The sequence below is a fragment of the Melopsittacus undulatus genome, chromosome 17 (genome assembly GCF_012275295.1).
Source record: "Melopsittacus undulatus isolate bMelUnd1 chromosome 17, bMelUnd1.mat.Z, whole genome shotgun sequence".
Lineage (NCBI taxonomy): Eukaryota > Metazoa > Chordata > Aves > Psittaciformes > Psittaculidae > Melopsittacus > Melopsittacus undulatus.
In genome coordinates this window covers 2,821,962-2,843,385 of record NC_047543.1, presented here as the reverse complement: position 1 = coordinate 2,843,385, position 21,424 = coordinate 2,821,962, and the positions used below count along the sequence as shown (strand labels likewise).

Sequence of the window (21,424 nt, the reverse complement as noted above, 5' to 3'; positions counted from 1 at the left end):
GATGGAGCTGTGGGGTCCCTATGGAGCTGTGGGGTCTCCTATGGCTGATGGGAGCTGTGGGGTCCCCTATGGTTGATGGAGCTGTGGGGTCCCTATGGAGCTGTGGGGTCCCCTATGTCCAATGGGGGCTCGGGTCCCAGCTGGCGCCATGGGATGAGGACCCCGAGGTGGCCGCTCAGGTTCCCAAGTGGGGGTTCCCCGGCCCCACTGTGCCGGCTCCCCCCGGGGTGATCCATGGGGATGAGGTGGCCAATGGGGACCCATAGGAGAACCGTCCCCATGTGCACCCTGCCCTGCATGGCCGGGGGGGCTGCATGGGGCTGTGCACATGGGGCTGGGCACATGGGGGTCCCCATCGTGGGCTGTGATGCTCCCACGGACCCCACATCCTCACTGGGAGCAGGGGTTGGGGTGCACCAATGGCTTGTGCCCATGGGGGGGGACAAGCACCGGCTCCGGTCACCCCACTGGGGACTCATGGGGTGATGCTGGAGTGACCCCATGGCCCTGTCACCATGGCCTGGTCCGTGAGGATTAACCCTGTACCCCAGGGGTGTTCCCATGTCCCCGTACCGCAGCAGTGTTCCAATATCCCTCTATCCCAGCAGTGTCCCCATGTCCCTGTACCCCAGGGGTGTTCCCATATCCCTGTACACCAGGAGTGTTCCTATATCCCCGTACCCCAGAGGTGTTCCTATATCCCCGTATCCCAGGAGTGTTCCCATATCCCTGTACCCCAGCAGTGTCCCCTGTCCCTTCGCAGTATCCCCATGCCCAGCACTGCCCCCGTACCCCAGCTCTGTCCCTCCCAATCACCGCCCCCCAAACGGGCCCATTGAGTGGACGGGGGCAGAGCTCTTGTGCCCCCCCAACCTCCGCTCCCTGCAGCCGGGGGTTACGGGGACGAGCACCCCGAGGGGGGGGGTTGTCCGGTGCAGCGGGAGCGCGCACGGAGCAGCCGGGGGGGGGTGTCCGGTGCAGCGGGAGCGCGCACGGAGCAGCCGGGGGGGGGGGGGGTGACGGGACCGGGACGCGCCCTCGCCCGGGGCCGGGAACGCGGCGCGGCCCCGTGAGGCGGAGCCGGGAGCGGCGGGAGGCGGCTCCGCACCGAGAAGTTTGTGGGAGCGGGGGGGGGGGCCATGGGCCGGCAATGAGCACCATGAACGGGGCCGGGGGCTGCGTGCGAGCCGCGATCCTGCCCCTGCCCCTGCCCCTGCCCCTGCTCCTGCCCCTGCTCCTGCCCCTGCGCGGCCCCGCGGCCGCCGCCGAAGGTGGGTCCGGACCGGGGGGGGCGGAACCGGGAACGGGGGGGGGGGGGGGGGACGGGACATGGGCACCGGGACAGGGACACCGGACACGGGAACCGGGACACGGGAGGGACTTGGAGCAAAGTTTTGCACGGGAGCGAATGGGAGGGCTCGGGGGGGGGGGGGAACCGGATCCGGTGTCCCCGAGGGGTGAAAGTGACCGGACCGCCCCCTCCCCGGTGCTCCCCGCCTCGGGCTGCGCGTCCCGCACTGCCCCCCCCCCCATTCCCGGTACCATTCCCGGTCCGCTCCTCCGGGGGGGGTTTGGGAGTTTGGGTACCGGGACCCCCCCCCGTGTTGTTGTTGTCCCGGTAGCACCGGGGGGGGGGGGGGTCCGTTGGAGGGGGGGGGGCCGAGTTCTCGGGGTTCCCTTCCCGCAGCCCGGGGGGGTTTCGGGGCGGGCGCGGTGCCCCACGGGGCACGGGTGGGTGGCGGTGGGCGCGTCCCCGTCGCTCCCATCCACATTCTCGACGTGCCGCACCCTGCCCTGCCCGACGGGAGCGAGCGTTGGAACCGGGGGGGGCTGGAATGGGCTTTAAACAACACCCATAGCGGCCGTCGGGGTTTGGGGGCAGGTTTGGGATGTGGGGGGGTCTCTGCTCCCGCACCCCAAACCTCTCCCCGATCTGAGGGTCTGTGCTGGGGACGGTCCCAGCTCCGGGTTGGGAGCACACCAGGGAGCTCCCCCAGTGCCAGCCCCATCCCTGCCGCTGGATCCATGCGTTGGGAATGAGCGGGGGCACCGGAGCAGCCCCATGGGCATGGGGCCCGTGGGCTTTGCTGGATGCGTTTGGTGCCTGCCCTTGGGCAGATCCATGGGGATCACTGCCCTGCATGGGTCAATGATCCTCAATGGAGGAGCAGCCAGGCCCGAAGCCCATGGGATGGAGCCGGGATCCCACCAGGATCCGGCCCTGCCACCATCCCGCTTAGGAAGCCGGTGGCATCCCCGCACCGGAGCCTCGGCTGCTGCCTCCGACGGCTCAGAGCCCCCCGGTGCCATGGGGCGAGAGCCGCCCCCACCCCCGGGAGGGCTCCCCCGTTCCGGCCATGTCAAGGGGGTGTTTTCCTTGGGGAAGGAGGTGGCTCCATGAGCAGCTGCCGCACCAGGGGCTGTCACTCACCCGTGCGCAGCCCCGGGGACACCGGACCCTCGGCCCCGGGGGCACCGGACCCTCGGCACCGGCACCGGAGCCGCAGTGTGGGCCCCGCTCGGTGCTATGGGGGGGCTGTGCCCGGGGCTGCTCCGTGCCCTGCGTCACTGCTGCTCCCAAACACGCCCGACCTGAAAGTGCGGTTCCTGCCGGTGCCACCGCGGCCGTGACTCACCGGCCCCGACGCCGCGGGGATGGTCGCGCTCCGGCGGCCATGGCCGCTCAGCAACAATCGGGGCTTGTCTCTTCCATCACCCCCCCCTTCCCTCCCTCCAACCAACGTGGGCACAGCCATTCCTGCCCCCCGGCCCCCGCTCCGCATGGACGGGTTGTGGGTCCCGGCCCCATAACCACCGCGGTGCTGTTGGCCCCGGTTGTCCCCGCATGGGGACATGGGGTGGGAGCACCATCCAGGAAGCCCATCGGAAGCTGTTGGGAGCAGCCCCGCAGATAAGCGGCCGCCGGCAGAGCTGTGGCATTTCCTGCGGAGGCCGGGGCCGCATTCCCTATGGGATGAGGATGGGAAGGGAGAGGGGACCCCGCTGAGCTCCTGCTCCTCACCCGCAGTGTGCACGGGCACCGACATGAAGCTGCTGCGTCCATCCAGCCCCGACAGCCACTACGAGACCCTGCGGCACCTGTACCAGGGCTGCCAAGTGGTGCAGGGCAACCTGGAGCTCACCTACCTGCCCCCCGATGCCGACACCGCATTCCTCAAGGTGTGCTATGGGGAGAGCACCCCATAGGGGGCTCCAGTGGGGCGCATCCCACTCCTCACCCCTGTGCCTGCATCCCTAGGACATCAAGGAGGTGCAGGGCTATGTGCTCATCGCTGAGAACCAGGTTATGGGGCTGGAGCTGCGGAACCTGCGCATCATCCGGGGCACGCAGCTCTTCCAGGACCGCTTTGCCTTGGCCGTGGTGGGCAATGGTGGCACTGGTGGCACACAGGGGCTGCGGCAGCTCGGCATGCGGCACCTCACAGGTCAGGGAGCTGTCCCTGCGGCCCCATGCTCCCCATGGGGTTGGTCCCATGCTGAGCCCCACATCACTGCACAGAGATCCTAAAGGGAGGAGTGCGCATCGAGAGGAACCCGCAGCTCTGCTTCCAGGAGACCATCCTATGGGCTGACATCTTCCATCGGCACAATGAGCTCCAGGATGAGATCCATGTGGAGAGCACCCGCAGCCGAACCTGTGAGCCCCGATGGGGGTGGTACCCAGGGATGGGATGCAGGGGGGGATCCTGCCCTATGGCATCACCTGCTCATGGCATTCCCGGTGCAGGTCCCGACTGCCGAGCGCTGTGTGCCGAGGGGCACTGCTGGGGAGAGGGGCCAGGGGACTGCCAGACACGTGAGTACAGACCCCACATCCCATGGGAAGCTTTTCCCTTTGTGTGCTCCTGCTTCATTGATCCCATTGGATCAATGGTCCTGGAGACCCCCTGGACTTCCTCCTGGGTTGTCCCTGTCCCCCTCACCCCTATTGGACACCCAACCCCTGCCTGCACATCCCCATTTGTCCCCTCAATCCCTGCCCCACCACCAACACCCCCCAGATCCCTGCCCTGGAACCCACCTCCTGACCCAGGGCACCCCCACATCCCCTTGTTGGGGGTCCCCATCCCCACCAGCTCCCTCCCATCCCAGTGACCAAGAGCATCTGCCATGGGTGCCCGCGCTGCAAGGGCACGAAGCCGACCGACTGCTGCCATGAGCAATGTGCTGCCGGCTGCACCGGCCCCAAGCACTCGGACTGCCTGGTGCGCACTGGGATGGGGCAGGCCGGGAGTGGGATGGGATGGGATGGGAATGGGATGGGATGGGATGGGATGGGATGCTGGGATGGGATGGGAATGGGCTGGGATGGGATGGGAATGGGATGGGATGGGGATGGGATGGGATGGGATGGGAATGGGATGGGATGGGATGGGAATGGGATGGGATGGGATGCCGGGATGGGATGGGAATGGGATGGGAATGGGATGGGATGGGATGCCGGGATGGGATGCTGGGATGGGCTGGGATGGGCTGGGATGGGATGCCGGGATGGGATGGGATGGGAATGGGATGGGATGCTGGGATGGGATGGGATGCCGGGATGGGATGGGAATGGGATGGGCTGGGATGCTGGGATGGGATGGGAATGGGATGGGATGGGCTGGGATGGGCTGGGATGCCGGGATGGGATGGGCTGGGATGGGCTGGGATGGGCTGGGCTGGGATGGGATGCCGGGATGGGATGGGATGGGATGCTGGGATGGGATGGGCTGGGATGGGCTGGGATGGGATGGGAATGGGATGGGATGCTGGGATGGGATGGGCTGGGATGGGCTGGGATGGGATGAGGGATCTCACCCCAGCCATGGCACATCCCAGGCGTGCCTGAACTTCAACCGGAGCGGGATCTGTGAGCTCCATTGTCCTCCCCTCGTCATCTACAACTCAGACACCTTTGAGTCGGTTCCCAACCGCGATGGACGTTACACGTTTGGAGCCAGCTGCGTGAGCCAGTGTCCCTGTGAGCACCGGGATGATGGGGATGGGGGGTCCGGTGCTCCCCATAGCCCTGACCCCCCCTCTGCCCCCACAGACAATTACCTGGCCACAGAGGTCGGGTCCTGCACCCTCGTGTGCCCCCACAACAGCCAGGAGGTGACGGTCAACAACGTGCAGAAGTGTGAGAAGTGCAGCAAGCCCTGCCCTGAGGGTGAGCAGTGCCCCACAGCTGTGGGGCAGCAGGGATGGGGGTCCCGATGGAGCGCCCCAGAGCTGTGGGGCAGCAGGGGATGGGGGTCCTGATGGAGCACCCCAGAGCCATGGGGCAGCAGGGGATGGGGGTCCCCATGGAGCGCCCCAGAGCCGTGGGGCAGCAGGGATGTGGGTCCCGATGGAGCGCCCCAGAGCCGTGGGGCAGCAGGGGATGGGGGTCCCGATGGAGTGCCCCAGAGCTATGGGGCAGTAGGGGATGTGGGTCCCGATGGAGCGCCCCAGAGCCGTGGGGCAGCAGGGATGGGGGTCCCGATGGAGCGTCCCAGAGCCGTGGGGCAGCAGGGGATGGGGGTCCTGATGGAGCCATCCCAGCCCCACTGTGCCCCCCATCCCTTGCAGTGTGCTATGGGCTGGGAGTTGACTTCCTCAAGGGGGTCCGTGCTGTGAACGCCTCCAACATCCATCACTTCAATGGCTGCACCAAGGTCTTCGGCAGCTTGGCCTTCCTGCCCGAGACCTTCACTGGGTAACACTTGGTCCCCCCCTCCTCGATCCCATGGGTGCACAGTGGGGACCCCATCCCAACCTCCCCCCTCCCATCCCGGCAGGGACCCCAACACCAACACTGCACCCCTGGACCCCAAACTGCTGCGTGTCTTTGAGAGCCTGGAGGAGCTGACGGGTGAGCACTGGCAATGGGGGCTCTGGTGGGGGGGGGACCACAGTGTGGTGACACTGGGATCCCCATAGGGTACCTGTACATTGCTGCCTGGCCGCCCGGGTGGCAGGACCTTGGGGCCTTCCAGAACCTGCGCATCATCCGGGGCAGGGTGCTGCACAAGTGAGCAGGGATGGGGACACGGGGGATGTGGGGACATGGGGGGGATATGGGGAGTGGGGGGCATGTGGGGACATGGGGGGGATGTGGGGACATGGGGGGGATATGGGGAGTGGGGGGCATGTGGGGACATGGAGGATGTGGGGCTTGGGGGTGATGCAGGGACATGGGGGGGATGTGGGGACCATGGGGATGTGGGGACCACAGGGATGTGTGGGGATTGAGGGGATCTGGGGACCATGGGGATGTGGGGACACACGGGGGGATATAGGGACATGGAGAGGATGTGGGGACCACAGGGATGTGGGGATTGGGGATGATGTGGGGACATGGGGGTTGTTGGGATTGGGGGTGATGCAGGGGCATGGGGGTGATGTGGGGACATGGGGGGGATGTGGGAACCATGGGGATATGGGGACATGGGGGGGGATGTGGGGACATGGGGGGGATGTGGGGACCACAGGGATATGGGGATTGAGGGGATGTGGGGACCATGGGGATGTGGGGACACATGGGGGGATATGGGGACATGGGGAGGATGTGGGTACATGGGGATGTGGGGACAAGGGACCCCCAGAGACACATGGGCTGCAGGCTCACACCCAGGTGCTGTCCCCCCAGCGGTGCCTACTCGCTGACGCTGCGGGACCTGCCGGTGCGGGCGCTGGGGCTGAGGTCCCTGCAGGAGATCAGCAGTGGGATGGTTCTGGTGCACCACAACCCCCAGCTCTGCTTCCTGCAGAAGGTGCCTTGGGACAGCATCTTCCGCAACCCCCGGCAGCGCCTGTTCCAGACCCACAACAAACCCCCCGAGCAGTGCGGTCAGTGGGTGCTGTGGGGTGATGGGGATGGGGGGGTTGGAGGACCCCCCCCTGATGCTGACTGTGTTCTGATGCAGAGAGCGAGGGGCTGCTCTGCTTCCACCTCTGTGCCCATGGGCACTGCTGGGGTCCTGGTCCTACCCAGTGCGTGGCCTGCGAGCGGTTCCTGCGGGGCCAGGAGTGTGTGGCCTCCTGCAACCTCCTGGATGGGTGAGCACTGAGCACAGGGTATGGCACTTGTGGGGCTGGGACCCCCATCCCATGGTCCCTTCTCCCCACAGAGCCATCCGGGAGCACACCAATGGGACGCGGTGCCTGCCCTGCCACCCCGAGTGCCAGCCCCAGAACGGCACCGAGACCTGCTTCGGACCGGTGAGATGGGGACACACATATGGGGTGTCCCCGGATCCCAGGTGCCTCCAACCACCCCATTCCCGCAGGAAGCAGACCAGTGTGTGGCTTGTGCCCACTACAAGGATGGGCAGCAGTGCGTGCGCCGGTGCCCCAGTGGGGTGAAGGCAGATGCCTCCTTCGTGCCCATTTGGAAGTATCCGGATGAAGATGGTGTTTGCCAGCTCTGCCCCACTAACTGCACCCACTCGTGAGTTGGGGGGTCCCAGCACAGACAGGGACCTATGGGGGTGCTGGTGGTGGGAATGCTGCACACTGTGTCCATAGGTGCACCATCCGGGATGAGGACGGCTGTCCCGTGGACCAGAAGCCAAGGTAGGAGTGTGGGTGTGCTGGTGGTGATGCTGGTGCTGGTGCTGATGCTGATGCTGGTGCTGGTGGTGATGCTGGTGCTGGTGCTGATGCTGGTGCTGATACTGATGCTGGTGCTGGTGGTGATGCTGGTGCTGGTGCTGATGCTGGTGCTGGTGCTGATGCTGATGCTGGTGCTGGTGGTGATGCTGGTGGTGATGCTGGTGCTGATGCTGATGCTGGTGCTGGTGCTGATGCTGGTGCTGATGCTGATGCTGATGCTGGTGGTGATGCTGGTGCTGGTGGTGATGCTGGTGCTGATGCTGGTGCTGGTGCTGATGCTGGTGCTGATGCTGGTGCTGATAATGGTGCTGGTGCTGATGCTGGTGCTGATGCTGATGCTGGTGGTGGTGCTGGTGGTGATGCTGATGCTGGTGCTGGTGGTGATGCTGGTGCTGATGCTGGTGCTGATGCTGATGCTGATGCTGGTGCTGATGCTGATGCTGGTGCTGGTGCTGATGCTGGTGCTGATGCTGATGCTGGTGCTGATGCTGGTGCTGGTGCTGATGCTGATGCTGGTGGTGATGCTGGTGCTGGTGGTGATGCTGGTGCTGGTGCTGATGCTGATGCTGGTGGTGGTGCTGGTGGTGATGCTGATGCTGGTGCTGATGGTGATGCTGGTGCTGATGCTGATGCTGATGCTGGTGCTGGTGCTGATGCTGGTGCTGTGCCCCCCTGACCCCCCCACCCTGCACCCCCCCATCACCATCTCCCCCCCACTGTTCCTGCCCTGCAGCCAGGTCACATCCATCATCGCTGGTGTGGTTGGAGCTCTGTTGGTTGTTGTCCTCCTGCTCATCACTGTTGTCTGCGTCAAGCGCCGGCGGCAGCAGGAACGCAAACACACCATGAGGCGCCTGCTGCAGGAGACCGAGGTGGGGATGGGACCCACACTGGGACAGACCCACAGCACCCATGGGTGCCAGCATGGCCCCCCCCTCACCCGTGTGTGCCCCACAGCTGGTGGAGCCCCTGACGCCCAGCGGGGCCCTCCCCAACCAGGCCCAGATGAGGATCCTCAAGGAGACAGAGCTCAAGAAGGTCAAGGTCCTGGGCTCTGGGGCGTTCGGCACCGTCTATAAGGTGAGGGGTGATGGTGCTGATGGGGGCTGGGACCTCCCCGTTCCACACCCCTCACCCCACGTGTCCCCTTGTAGGGCATCTGGATCCCTGATGGGGAGAGCGTGAAGATCCCGGTGGCCATCAAGGTCCTGCGGGAGAACACATCCCCCAAAGCCAACAAGGAGATCCTGGATGTGAGTGTGGCTGCGGCAGTGCTGGTGCTGATGGTGATACTGGTGCTGGTGGTGATGGTCATACTGGTGCTGGTGGTGATGCTGATGCTGGTGCTGATGCTGATGCTGATACTGATGCTGGTGGTGATGCTGGTGCTGATGCTGGTGCTGATGCTGATACTGGTGCTGATGCTGGTGCTGATGCTGATACTGGTGCTGATGCTGATGCTGATACTGGTGCTGATGCTGATACTGGTGCTGATGCTGGTGCTGATGCTGGTGCTGATGCTGATACTGGTGCTGATGCTGGTGCTGATGCTGGTGCTGATGCTGGTGCTGATGCTGATACTGGTGCTGGTGGTGATGGTGATACCGGTGCTGGTGCTGATGCTGGTGCTGATACTGGTGCTGATGCTGGTGCTGATACTGATGCTGATGCTGGTGCTGATGCTGATGCTGGTGCTGATGCTGATACTGGTGCTGGTGCTGGCCCCTGCCCATCCTGACCCCTCTGTGCCGCCCACAGGAAGCCTATGTGATGGCAGGGGTGGGCAGCCCCTACGTGTCCCGGCTGTTGGGCATCTGCCTGACGTCCACAGTGCAGCTGGTGACACAGCTGATGCCCTATGGCTGCCTCCTGGACTACGTGCGCGAGAACAAGGACCACATTGGCTCCCAGGACCTGCTCAACTGGTGTGTGCAGATAGCCAAGGTGAGCTGGGATCATTGGGGTGTCACTGGGGGGGTCACGGACCCAGCCTGACCCTGGTACCCCCACAGGGGATGAGTTACCTGGAGGAGGTTCGGTTGGTGCATCGGGACCTGGCTGCTCGCAATGTCCTGGTCAAGAGCCCCAACCACGTCAAGATCACTGACTTTGGGCTGGCGCGGCTGCTGGACATCGATGAGACCGAGTACCATGCGGATGGTGGCAAGGTGGGGCTGGGGGCACCGCAATGGGGGCATGGCAATGGGGGGCACAGAATGGGGGGCACGGCAATGGGGGGCACAGCAATGGGGGGCACAGCAATGGGGGGCACGGCAATGGGGGCACGGCAATGGGGGCACGGCAATGGGGGTACGGCAATGGGGGGCACAGCAATGGGGGCACGGCAATGGGGGGCACAGAATGGGGTGCACAGCAATGGGGGGCACAGTACCCCCCTGTACAGGGCTCACCTCTCCATCCTCATCCCAGGTCCCCATCAAGTGGATGGCACTGGAGTCCATCCTGCGCCGGCGCTTCACGCACCAGAGCGATGTCTGGAGCTATGGTACATTGGGGTGGCCCCACACTGGGGATGGGGATGTGGGGGGGGGGTCAGGGGCATCTCTGATCCATGTCCCCATCCCTGCAGGCGTCACCGTATGGGAGCTGATGACGTTTGGGGCCAAGCCCTATGAGGGGATCCCTGCTCGGGAGATCCCAGACCTGCTGGAGAAGGGCGAGAGGCTTCCGCAGCCTCCCATCTGCACCATTGATGTCTACATGATCATGGTGAAATGTATGGCACCGGCACACGGGCTGGGGCCGCGGCGGCACCGGGATCATGGTGCTGATGGAGCCTGTGCCCATAGGCTGGATGATCGACTCCGAGAGCCGGCCCCGGTTCCGGGAGCTGGTCACCGAGTTCTCCCGCATGGCACGAGACCCTCAGCGCTTCGTGGTCATCCAGGTACATGGATCCCATGTCCCGGTCCCTGCTCAGCACCACAGTGTGGGTGCTGAGCGCTCGGGTCCCCATCCAGAACGACCTGGCCGGGCTGCCTGGCTCCATGGACAGCACCTTCTACCGGGCGCTGCTGGAGGAGGAGGACATGGAGGACCTGGTGGATGCTGAGGAGTACCTGGTTCCTCACCACGGCTTCTTCAGCGCCGACACCTCCACCACGTACCGGAGCTGCGTGTCCTCCATGCGGGTAAGAGGGGCTGGGTGACCAGTGCCATACTGGGATGGTGCCATACTGGGATAGTGCCATACTGGGATGGTGCCATACTGGGATGGTGCCATACTGGGATAGTGCCATACTGGGATAGTGCCATACTGGGATGGTGCCCACCGGGATGGTGCCATACTGGGATGGTGCCATACTGGGATGGTGCCATACTGGGATGGTGCCCACCGGGATGGTGCCATACTGGGATGGTGCCCTCGGTGCCGGCTGTGGGCACCCAACCACATCCCATCCCCACCAGAGCACAGCAGAGACCCCAGTGGATGCAGAGGAGGGTGAGGCCTTGGCCCCGTTCCCCTTCCCACCGCAGGGTGCGGTGGAGGGGCCGGAGGGCCCCATGCCGGAGGTGCCGGATGGGGATGTGGGGGTGAAGGGGACCCTGCAGAGCCCATTGCCGGTGCGGGAGCCCATCACTGCGGCACCAAGGTACAGCGAGGATCCCACTGCACCGGCGGCTGAGGACAGCGAGGAGCCCCATGGCACCCATGGCACCCATGGTACCCACAGCACCCATGGTACCCACGGTACCCACAGCACCCATGGTACCCACAGCACCCACAGCACCCACGGCACCCACAGCACTGTGCCAGGTACGGAGGGGACAATGGGGCCATGCAGGAGCATCCCCATGGCCCCTAACGTCCCCCTTGTCCCCCCAGAGTACGTGAACCAGGCTGAGGAGCAGCGGTCGCCCCCACGGCACCCCCGAACCCCCCCATGCCCCCCAGCCCAGCCCAAGGGGCACCAGGGCCTGAGGAATGGGCTCATCAAGGAAGCCACGATCCCCTTTGGTCACACTGTGGAGAACCCTGAGTACCTGACCCCAACCTTCAGCCAGGCCTTTGACAACCCCTATTACTGGAACCAGGACCCTCCCGACCCCACCGGCCCCACAGCCGAGAACCCCGAGTACCTGGGCCTGGCTGGTGCTGATGGGGCTGCAGCATAGGGGCATGGGGACCCCATCCCTTCACAGGCAGCTTGGGGAGGACCCAGACACGATGTGGGGCCGGCGGCTGCACGGATGCTGTGGGGCAGCCAAAGAGGGGTCCCCCCTCCATTGGTGTGGGGTGACCTCAAACTGGATGGTGCTGGGACTGCAACCGGAGCAGCTCAGCCTGGAGCAGGAGGTGCTGTCAGCATCACCCCAATGGCTCCTGTGCATTGGGACTCATCCTGCCCTCATCCCTGTGCACGGCGGCACCGGCACACACGGACTTGCACTGAGGGGGTGCTGGGCACAGGTCCTGGCCCCCCAGTTTGGAAGCTGGGATGTATATTTGGTACCTGTACATTGGTTTTTGTACACCCCTGGTCTCTGTGGTTCCTGCGCCAGCACCTGTGGGGCAGGGCAGGATAGGACCCCCCTGACCCACATGGGGCATTGAGCTCCCATTACCCTGCATGGCAGGAGCCCATTCCCAAGCCCTGGTGCCCGTGTCCCACCCGGCTCAGGGATGTGGGGCCTCAGTCTCCATCATCCTTTATTCAGCTCTGGCTCCATCCATGCTATGGAATAAACAGGGACCCCTCGGGCAGAGTCATTCCAGGCAGGAATGCCTGAGGATGGGCTGGGAATGGGGGAATTGGGGGGGGGTTAAATAAACCTCTTGGCTATGGGGCCAGGGCTCCCCTGCCCTGCGCTGGCTTAAACAGTGACAGGACAGGTTTAATCATTCACCAGTCCCACCATGATTCCCAACCAGCACCGGCCCCACTGCAGGAGCCTGACCCCAGATCCCCCCCATCTTACACCCCACAGCAGGGATGTGACCCACAGCAGGGATGTGACCCACACCCCACAGCGGGGATGTGACCCACAGCACACAGCAGGGATGTGACCCACAGCAGGGATGTGACCCACAGCAGGGATGTGACCCACAGCAGGTACCACAGCTCTCACCCCCCCCAGTGCCCCACTGGGAACAAGGAGGTTCCTGCAGCTCCCCATGGCATTCCCAGCCCCACAGGGAGCTATGGAAGGTGTCGATGCGCGGAGCAGGGGGGCACCGATGCCATGGGGCAGTCCCGGCTGGATGTGGGGCTAGAGGATGCAGCAGGGGGGCACCGATGCCATGGGGCAGTCCCGGCTGGATGTGGGGCTAGAGGATGCAGCAGGGGGGGCGGCTGTTGGTGATCTTCTCCAGGGGTTCCCCATTCCTTGCCCTGCGAATGGCTTCGATGAGCTGAGGAGAGGCAGGAGAAGGGTCAGGCTCTGGAAGGAGCCCTCGGATATGGGAGCACTGGGAACGCGGCCCCATAGCGCCCCATAGGACCCCATAGGGCCCCATAGGGCCGGGTACTCACATCCTTCTCATAGGGGAAGCCGCCGTTCTCCAGCTTGGAGAACACGAGGGTCCCGTTGATCTCGATCTCGAAGGCACCTGGGGGGCAGGGGGGGCTGAGCTGGGGCCATGGGACCGGGACCCCCCACACCCCACATCCCATCCCAGCCCTCACCGGTGCCCCCCAACCGGGACTCGATCTCGATGTCCGGATACTCCTCCCGCACGGCGCTCGCCAGCTCCTGGTATGTGGGGCCGAAGCCGCAGGGCTCACTGGGGGGAGATGGGGGCAGAGCTGGAACCCACAGACCCATGGCACCCACAGACCCATAGCACCCCCATACCCATGGCACCCACAGACCCATGGCACCCCCATACCCATGGCACCCACAGACCCATGGAACCCGCAGACCCATAGCACCCACAGACACTGACCCATGACACCCACAGACCCAGACCCATGGAACCCACAGACACTGACCCATAGCACCCCCAGACCCATGGCACCCCCAGACCCATAGCACCCACAGACCCATGGCACCCACAGACCCATGGCACCCACAGACCCATGGCACCCACAGACCCACAGCACCCACAGACCCACGGCACCCACAGACCCACAGCACCCACAGACCCACAGCACCCACAGACCCATGGCACCCACAGACCCTGACCCATAGCACCCACAGACCCATGGCACCCACAGACCCATGGCACCCCCAGACCCATAGCACCCCCAGACCCATGGCACCCCCCCCCCATGCCCCCCCCGTTCCGGTCCTCACCAATACTCCACCACTATCCGGACTCTCCGCTCGCTCCCGGTCCCGTCCCCCATGGCTGCTCCGCCACTTCCGGGTCCTGCGCCAGGGCTGCGCTCCCGAGCGGCGCCGCACAGCGCCCCCTGCTGGCGGGAGGACCGCGCAGGCCGGGACCGGCACCGAACCCATGGGAGCCGCATTGACCCCATGGGATCCACACTGACCCCATGGGGCTCACATCAACCCTATGGGACCCGCACTGACCCCATGGGATCCACACTGACCCCATGGGACCCGCACTGACCCCATGGGACCCACACTGACCCCATGGGACCTGCATTGACCCCATGGGACCCACACCGACCCCATGGGACCCACACTGACCCCATGGGACCCACACTGACCCCATGGGACCTGCATTGACCCCATGGGACCCACACCGACCCCATGGGACCCACATTGACCCCATGGGACCCGCACTGACCCCATGGAATCCACACTGACCCCATGGAATCCACACTGACCCCATGGGACCCGCATTGACCCCATGGGACCCGCATCGACCCCATGGGACCCGCATTGACCCCATGGGACCCACATCAACCCTATGGGACCCACATCGACCCCATGGGACCCACATCGACCCCAGGAGCCCTCACCGGCCCCACAGCAGCTCTATGGTGCCATGGGCATCACCCACAGACCCATAGGACCCCCGATGACCCCCCCTCAACATCCCCATGGGAGTCCCATAGCGCCTTGGGCACCTCACAGCCGGCAGGGACAGACCTATGGACCCATAGGACCCACACGGGGCCCTCAGCATCCCCCATAGGGATACCCTGAACCAGCCATAGGGACACCCCTGGGGGGTCTTCGGCCCCATGGGGACCCCAAGCACCCCATGGAGACACCAACCCCTATATGGGGGTCACCAAGGGATCTCAGACCCAAACCCCCAACCTGGGGGGTCCATTGCCCCACGGGGGGCACAGATTGGGGTGATCCAGACCCACACCCCCCAACCAACCAGAGCCCTCTGTATGTGTCGTGTTCCATCCCATTCCCCCCCAGTTTGACCAGTTAGGGGGCTGACCGCAGTGCATTGTGGGAAGCTCCCCATGCCATGGGGCAGGATGATGTCAGTTGTGGGGCGGGCGCAGGCGCACGTAGATAAAGCCGTGTTGAACAGGAATCCCCGGTCCGGCAGGACGGGGCCGGGACGGGGCAGGCGCCTGCAGGTAGGAATGGGGCCGGGCTGGGCCCCACTGCGCTGTGGGGCTGGGGGGGCATTAGGGTATCGGCCCCATTGCACCCATAGGACCCCGGTCTGTGCCTCCCCTCCATGGGCTGTGCTTCAACCCCTTCCCTGCCACCTTCCTCCCGGCTCTTCCTCCTCCTCTGCCCCATTGCTGCTGCTGCCCCATAGCCCTGCCCCACTGCTGCTGCCCCACGGTCCTGCCCCACTGCGTCCCATTGACACACGTAGGGGCCTGGGCACCTCATCCCAGAGCCCTGCTGGCCCCAAGCCCCCTGCCCTATAGCCCTGGTGGCCCTGGAGCCTGTCTCCTGATCCTGATGGCACTGGGAGCTCACCCTATAGCCCTGGTGGCCCTGGGACCCCATCCCATAGCCTGAGCATCCCCCAGTCCCTCTGCCCCACAGCTCTGCTGGTCCTAGGAGCCCATCCCTTAGTTTTGGTGGCCCTGGGACCCTGTCCCCTAAACCCGGTGGCCCTGGTTACCCTGCCCCATAACCCTGGTGGCCCTGGTGCCCTTGCCCCACAGCCCCTGATCCCAACCCCCCATTTGTCCCTATGGACAGCCTATGGTCCATCATCACCATCACATCCCCTCACAGCCACCAGGACAGGGGCTGGCATCGGGGTGACCTGAGGCCACGGTGATGGGCTGTGGGCTGGTGTCAGGGCTGTGCCACTGGCCCAGCACCCTATGGGCTCCCCCATATATCACATCCCCATTGACCCCTCCGGTGTCCCCTCTGTGGCCTTGTACCACATCCCTGCTCAGCAGCATCACCCCACTTGACCCCATCTGTCCTGGCTACCCCTGTGCTCACTGTGGGGCCTGTGGGGCACTGCAGCCCCTACAGCACAGCCGGGAATGAGGGTCTGTGCCAGTGGGAACGGCTGGGACAGGGATGGGGATGATGGTGGGGACAGGGATGGGGACAGGGATGGGGATGTGGTGGGACAGGGATGGGACAGGGATGGGGATGTGGTGGGACAGGGATGGGACAGGGATGGGGATGATGGTGGCAGCCGTGTGTTGGCATCGGTCCTGCCCACTCCTGGACTTGGACCCTGAGCAGGGAACGGGCACAGGGATGGGGACGGGTGAATGTTTAACCTGGTCCCATGCGTCATCCTGGGAACCATGGGATCTGTGTCCGTGATCCCACAGCTGGTGGCCCTGGGACCCCATCCCTTGTGTTTGGTGACCCTCGGACCCCATCCCTTGTGTTTGGTGGCCCTGATCCCACTGCCCCACATCCCTCCTCAGTGCTGGGCTGTGGTGCCAGGCCCCATACATGTGTTACGTGTTCCACATGCCGACGGTGCCATGGGGCTCCCCATTGCAGTGACACTGCTGTGGGGCCGGAACCGGGGGGTCCGTACCCCCCCCTACCCCCAGCACCGCGTGGGCACCGGGCGGGGGGGGGGGGGAGCGGGGCCGGGGGCTGAGCTCGGGGCCGTTCCCACGGCCTGGATGCCAGCGCTGGGAGGAGCGGTTGGGAGCGGCCCTAGAACCGGTTTAACCGGAGCCGGGGGGGGGGGCCGGGGTTGGGTCCCTGCTCCCATCCGGTCCCCATCACCCTCGGTCCGCGGCTCCGGTGGCACCAACCTCCCGGGATGGGGCTGAGGGGACCGGGACCCCCATGGGCAGCCCCTCGTTGAGTCCTGGGGTGTCCGGGAGCCGGTAAAACACAACCGGGGGTGGGGGGGCCCTGGGTGCTGCCCATGGGGGTGCCCCAAAGGCAGAGCCTGGTGTGGTGAGAGCCCCGCTCTGTCCATGCCCCACAGATGATGCCATGGATGGGGGGGCTCAGCAGAGCAGCCTCCGGGAGCCCCCCGGGCCGGGAAGCACGGAGCAGGAGGAACGGGATGGGGGCGAGGGCCCCCCCGAGCTCAAGCGCTCCCAGCCCCTCCTCATCCATGGCTGCAGGTGGGTTTGGGGGTCCCCTGTGGGTGACGGAGAGGTGCAGTGCGTTGGGGTTTGGGGTGCAGCGCGTTGGGATGGGGGGTGCAGCACGTTGGGATGTGGGGTGCAGCACGTTGGGATGTGGGGTACAGCGCGTTGGGGTTTGGGGTGCAGTGCGTTGGGATGTGGGGTGCAGTGCGTTGGGATGTGGGGTGCAGTGCGTTGGGGTTTGGGGTGCAGAGCGTTGGGATGGGGGGTGCAGAGCGTTGGGATGTGGGGTGCAGCGCGTTGGGATGGGGGGTGCAGCGCGTTGGGATGTGGGGTGCAGTGCGTTGGGATGTGGGGTGCAGCGCACTGGGATGCGGTGCCCATCGCACTGGGATGGGGTCCTCAGCACTCAGCCCCCCTCTGTCCGCAGCCGGCAGCCTCTGGAAGAGGAGCCTCGCTCCTCGTCGCTCCCCAGCATCCCCAACCCGTTCCCTGAGCTCTGCAGTCCCTCCAACTCCCCCATCCTCAGCAGCCCGGCCCTGGGGCAGGGTCCCCCCCGCGATGGAGCCTCCCATGTGAGTGGTGGGGGCCGGGGGGGCCGGGGGTGCTCCGGAGCCCTCCTCATGCTGTGGCCGTGCAGGTGGTGAAGGTGTTCGGGGAGGACGGAGCCTGCCGCTCGCTGGAGGCGGCCGAGGGGACCACAGCTCGGCAGCTCTGCCAGACCCTGGTGCGGAGGACACGATCCCTGCAGGACCAGAGCTGGGCTCTGGTGGAGCTGCACCAGCACCTGGGGCTGGGTGAGCGGCTGCCATGGGGCTGAGTGCGGTGCTGGGGTGTGGGGATGAGGCCATGGAGATGCTGCGAGGGCTGGAGCAGCTCTGCTCTGGAGCCAGGCTGAGAGAGCTGGGCTGGGGCAGCCTGGACAACAGAAGGCTCCTGAAGGGGAGACCTGAGAGCAGCTCCAGTGCCTAAAGGGGCTGCAGGAAACCTGGAGAGGGGCTTGGGACAAGGGCCTGTAGGGACAGGCCAAGGGGAATGGCTTGAACCTGCCCAAGAGAGGGGAGACTGAGCTGAGCTCTGAGGCAGAAGCTGTTCCCTGTGAGGGTGCTGAGGCGCTGGCACAGGGTGCCCAGAGAAGCTGTGGCTGCCCCATCCCTGGCAGTGCTCAAGGCCAGGTTGGACACAGGGGCTTGGAGCAGCTGCTCTAGTGGAAGGGGTCCCTGCCTGTGGCAGGGGTTGGAGCTGGAGGAGCTTTAAGGTCCCTTCATCCCAACCCATTCAGGGTTCTATGATCCCATTGCACTGTGCGGTGCTGGGTTCCCCTGACCTCTGTCCCCCCCAGAGCGGTGCCTGGAGGACCACGAGCTGGTGCTGGAGGTGCAGAGCTCTTGGCCCCCAGGCTCTGACACCCGCTTCGTGTTCCGCAAGAACTTTGCCAAGTACGAGCTCTTCCGGAGCCCTGCGGTAGGTGCCTGCCCCCGAGGGCCCCTGCACCCCACAAACACCCCATGGCTCACCCTGACCCCCCCATTGCCCCCCCAGCAGTCCCTGTTCCCCGAGGTGATGGTGTCCAGCTGCCTGGAGGCCAACAAGAGCATGGCTCACTCTGAGCTCATCCAGGTATGGAGCTGGTGCATCCGGATGCGCTGTGTGCACACCATTGTATGGAGGGATCCCTGCGGTGCCATAGGGGTCCCTCAGCCCCCCCTCTGCCCCCCAGAACTTCCTTAACTCCGGGAGCTGCCCCGAGGTCCAGGGTTTCCTGCAGCTGCGGGAGCCTGGACGCAAGGTCTGGAAGCGTTTCCACTTCTCCCTGCGCCGCTCGGGGCTCTATTACTCCACCAAAGGCACCTCCAAGGTGAGGATGAGGATGGGAGCACTATGGGGGTGCAGTGGGGCCGGACCCTGACCCTGTCCCCATGCCAGGACCCCAGGCACCTCCAGTACTTCGCTGACCTCTCCGAGTCCAACATCTACTACGTGACGCAGGGAAAGAAGCTCTATGGGACACCCACCGAGTTCGGCTTCTGCATCAAGGTGGGGATGTCCCTCCTGCCCTGTCCCCGTCCTTGCTATGGGGTCTCTGCTCCCCACCCAGACCCGTTCGGGGCTGCTCCATGATGGCCTCAGCCTCTCCCTGCAGCCCTACAAGGTGCGGAGCGGTGTGAAGGGCCTGAAGCTGCTCTGCAGTGAGGATGAGCAGAGCCGGAGCTGCTGGATGGCAGCTTTCCGACTCTTCAAGGTGAGCCCTGGGCACAATGAGCTGGTACCGGTGCTGTGCTGGGGGAGATGGCAATGGGATGGCGGGGAGATACTGGAGGGATAGCAATGGGATGCTGGGGGGATGCTGGAGAGATGCTGGAGGGATGCTGGGGGGATAGCAATGGGATGCTGGGGGGATGCTGGAGAGATACTGGAGGGATGCTGGGGGGATATCAATGGGATGCTGGGGGGATGCTGGGGAGATAGCAATAGGATGCTGGGGAGATACTGGAGGGATGCTGGGGGGATAGCAATGGGATGCTAGAGGGATATCAATGGGATGCTGGGGGGATGCTGGGGAGATAGCAGTGGGATGCTGGGAAGATACCAATGGGATGCTGAGGGGATGCTGGGGAGATGCTGGAGGGGTGATGGAGAGATGCTGGAGGGATGCTGGGGGGATACCAATGGGATACTGCGGGGATGCTGTGGGGATATCAGTGGAATGCTGGGGGGATACTGGGGGGATGTGGGGAGGATACTGAGGGGATACTGGAGGGATACTGGGTTCGAGAGATGCAGGATGGGTGCCCCCATCCCCACACGGGGTGGATGTGGAGGTCCCCGTCCCCCCACCCTGTGGGACACTCCCCCTCACGGGGCTGCCCCCCAGTATGGCATGCAGCTCTACCGCAACTACCAGCAAGCCCAGGCGCGCCTGAGCCAGCCCCACTGGATCGGCCCCACACCCCTGGTGAGCACCAGTGACCCCCCCCCCTTACAGCCCCCACCCCATGGGGACCCCCCCATCACCCCCCGGTCCCCCACAGCGAAGTGTCTCGGACAATGCACTGGTGGCCATGGACTTCTCGGGGTGCACGGGCCGAGTGATCGAGAACCCCAGTGAGGTGCTGAGCGTGGCCCTGGAGGAGGCTCAGGCCTGGAGGGTGAGTTTTGGGGTGCAGGATGGGGGTCGTACCCCCCCCCAAACCCACCCTAAAGCCTCTCTCCTTGCTTTGGCATGGCCAGAAGAAGACAACACACCGGTACAGCCTGCCGGCAGCATGCCACAGCTCCCCGCTCAGCGCCGGTGAGCAGCACTGTGTGCCATGGGGGGGGCCCTGCTTGGGGTTGGGGTCCCGGGTTGGGGTTGGGGTCCCTGACACCCGTGTCCCCACAGTGATCCATCGCACCCAGCCCTGGTTCCATGGGCGCATCTCCAGGGAGGACACACAGCAGCTCATCGGCCGGCAGGGCTTGGTGGATGGGTATGGGACCGGGGGGGGGGCCTGGGGACCATGGGGGGGGGATATGATTCCATGAATGGGGAATTGTCCCCCATGGGCACTGCAGGGATGTGGGGAGCTGTGGATCCCGGGAGCAGCTGGGACCCTCCAGGGTTTATATGGGATCTGCAGCCCCTGGGGGTTGGGAAACGGGATTTGGGGGGGGGGGGGGGGGGGGTGGGGGGCGTGGGGCCATGGGTTTGGAGGGGTCCAGTGACCCCCCCGGTGCTCGCAGCGTGTTCCTGGTGCGGGAGAGCCAACGTAACCCTAAGGGCTTCGTCCTGTCCCTGTGCCACCTGCAGCGGGTCAAGCACTACCTGATCCTACCGGTGAGTGCTGGGGGGGTCCGGGGGGGGGGTCCGGGGGTACCGGAGCTTGGGGGGGGGGGGGTATCCTGACCCCCCCATCCCCGCAGAGTGAGGAAGAGGGGCGGCTTTACTTCACCATGGACGACGGACAGACCCGGTTCGCAGACCTCATCCAGCTGGTGGAGTTCCATCAGATCAACCGCGGCATCCTGCCCTGCAGGCTGCGGCACTACTGCACCTGCGTGGCCCTGTGAGCCCAGCACCGGCGCAGGATGCGGCCCCTCGGGGCAGGGACACAGCGGAGCCTCCATCCCCCCCCAACCCAAACCGGTGCCGCTTTGCCTGTGGGGTCCGGGGGTGCCACCCCCAAACTCAAGCACTTTGTTCACCCCCATCCCCACAGCACCAGCCCCGAGTGTCCCCCCGGGGGGGGGGTCTGGAGCTCCTCACTGCCAGGCCAGGCGGGTTTGGGGGTGCCAGGGGAAGGGGTGAGGGGGGCACCCAGCACCCGGTGTGTTGTGTCCCCCCCCAAGGCCAGTTCAACTGTGATGTGTTTTATACCATTGACAATAAAGGTTATTTTTGCAGAGCTCCCGTCCCAAAACGGGGTTTCGGGGGGGGGGGGGGGGGGGGCGGGGGGGGGGGC

At 65.3% G+C, this 21,424-nt stretch overlaps 2 protein-coding genes across 9 annotated transcripts; one reads left to right on the top strand and one right to left on the bottom strand.

Moving 5' to 3' along the window:
- The first annotated feature begins 1,125 nt into the window (after window positions 1-1,125).
- On the top strand, window positions 1,126-21,367 carry LOC101878314 (growth factor receptor-bound protein 7). 7 transcript variants are annotated; one of them, XM_034070276.1, is made up of 40 exons: window positions 1,126-1,271; window positions 3,029-3,180; window positions 3,260-3,446; window positions 3,521-3,658; window positions 3,749-3,817; window positions 4,114-4,226; window positions 4,843-4,984; window positions 5,057-5,173; window positions 5,575-5,701; window positions 5,784-5,857; window positions 5,926-6,016; window positions 6,635-6,834; window positions 6,912-7,044; window positions 7,116-7,206; window positions 7,275-7,435; window positions 7,513-7,560; window positions 8,333-8,471; window positions 8,557-8,679; window positions 8,754-8,852; window positions 9,358-9,543; window positions 9,612-9,767; window positions 10,030-10,105; window positions 10,190-10,336; window positions 10,410-10,507; window positions 10,581-10,751; window positions 11,029-11,302; window positions 16,877-17,018; window positions 17,413-17,557; window positions 17,623-17,779; window positions 18,325-18,446; window positions 18,525-18,602; window positions 18,703-18,840; window positions 18,909-19,019; window positions 19,126-19,224; window positions 19,858-19,938; window positions 20,015-20,131; window positions 20,214-20,274; window positions 20,365-20,452; window positions 20,706-20,799; window positions 20,886-21,367. In XM_034070276.1, exons 1-40 carry the CDS (start codon window positions 1,151-1,153, stop codon window positions 21,030-21,032), a joined length of 5,013 nt encoding a protein of 1,670 aa, XP_033926167.1. In that variant the 5' UTR covers window positions 1,126-1,150; the 3' UTR covers window positions 21,033-21,367. The 7 variants fall into 7 exon arrangements, with proteins under 7 accessions (XP_033926167.1, XP_033926171.1, XP_033926166.1 ...); XM_034070275.1 differs by lacking the exon at window positions 1,126-1,271 and having other exon boundaries at window positions 2,558-3,180; window positions 18,528-18,602; XM_034070274.1 differs by lacking the exon at window positions 1,126-1,271 and having other exon boundaries at window positions 2,558-3,180.
- MIEN1 (migration and invasion enhancer 1) lies at window positions 12,631-13,939 on the bottom strand. Of its 2 annotated transcripts, XM_034070282.1 has the most exons (5): window positions 13,858-13,939; window positions 13,248-13,345; window positions 13,095-13,171; window positions 12,884-12,973; window positions 12,631-12,825 (listed from the first exon to the last, which is right to left on the bottom strand). In XM_034070282.1, exons 1-4 carry the CDS (start codon window positions 13,908-13,910, stop codon window positions 12,890-12,892), a joined length of 312 nt encoding a protein of 103 aa, XP_033926173.1. In that variant the 5' UTR covers window positions 13,911-13,939; the 3' UTR covers window positions 12,631-12,825; window positions 12,884-12,889. The 2 variants fall into 2 exon arrangements, with proteins under 2 accessions (XP_033926173.1, XP_005139838.1); XM_005139781.3 differs by having other exon boundaries at window positions 12,770-12,973.
- Window positions 21,368-21,424: the final 57 nt, after the last annotated feature.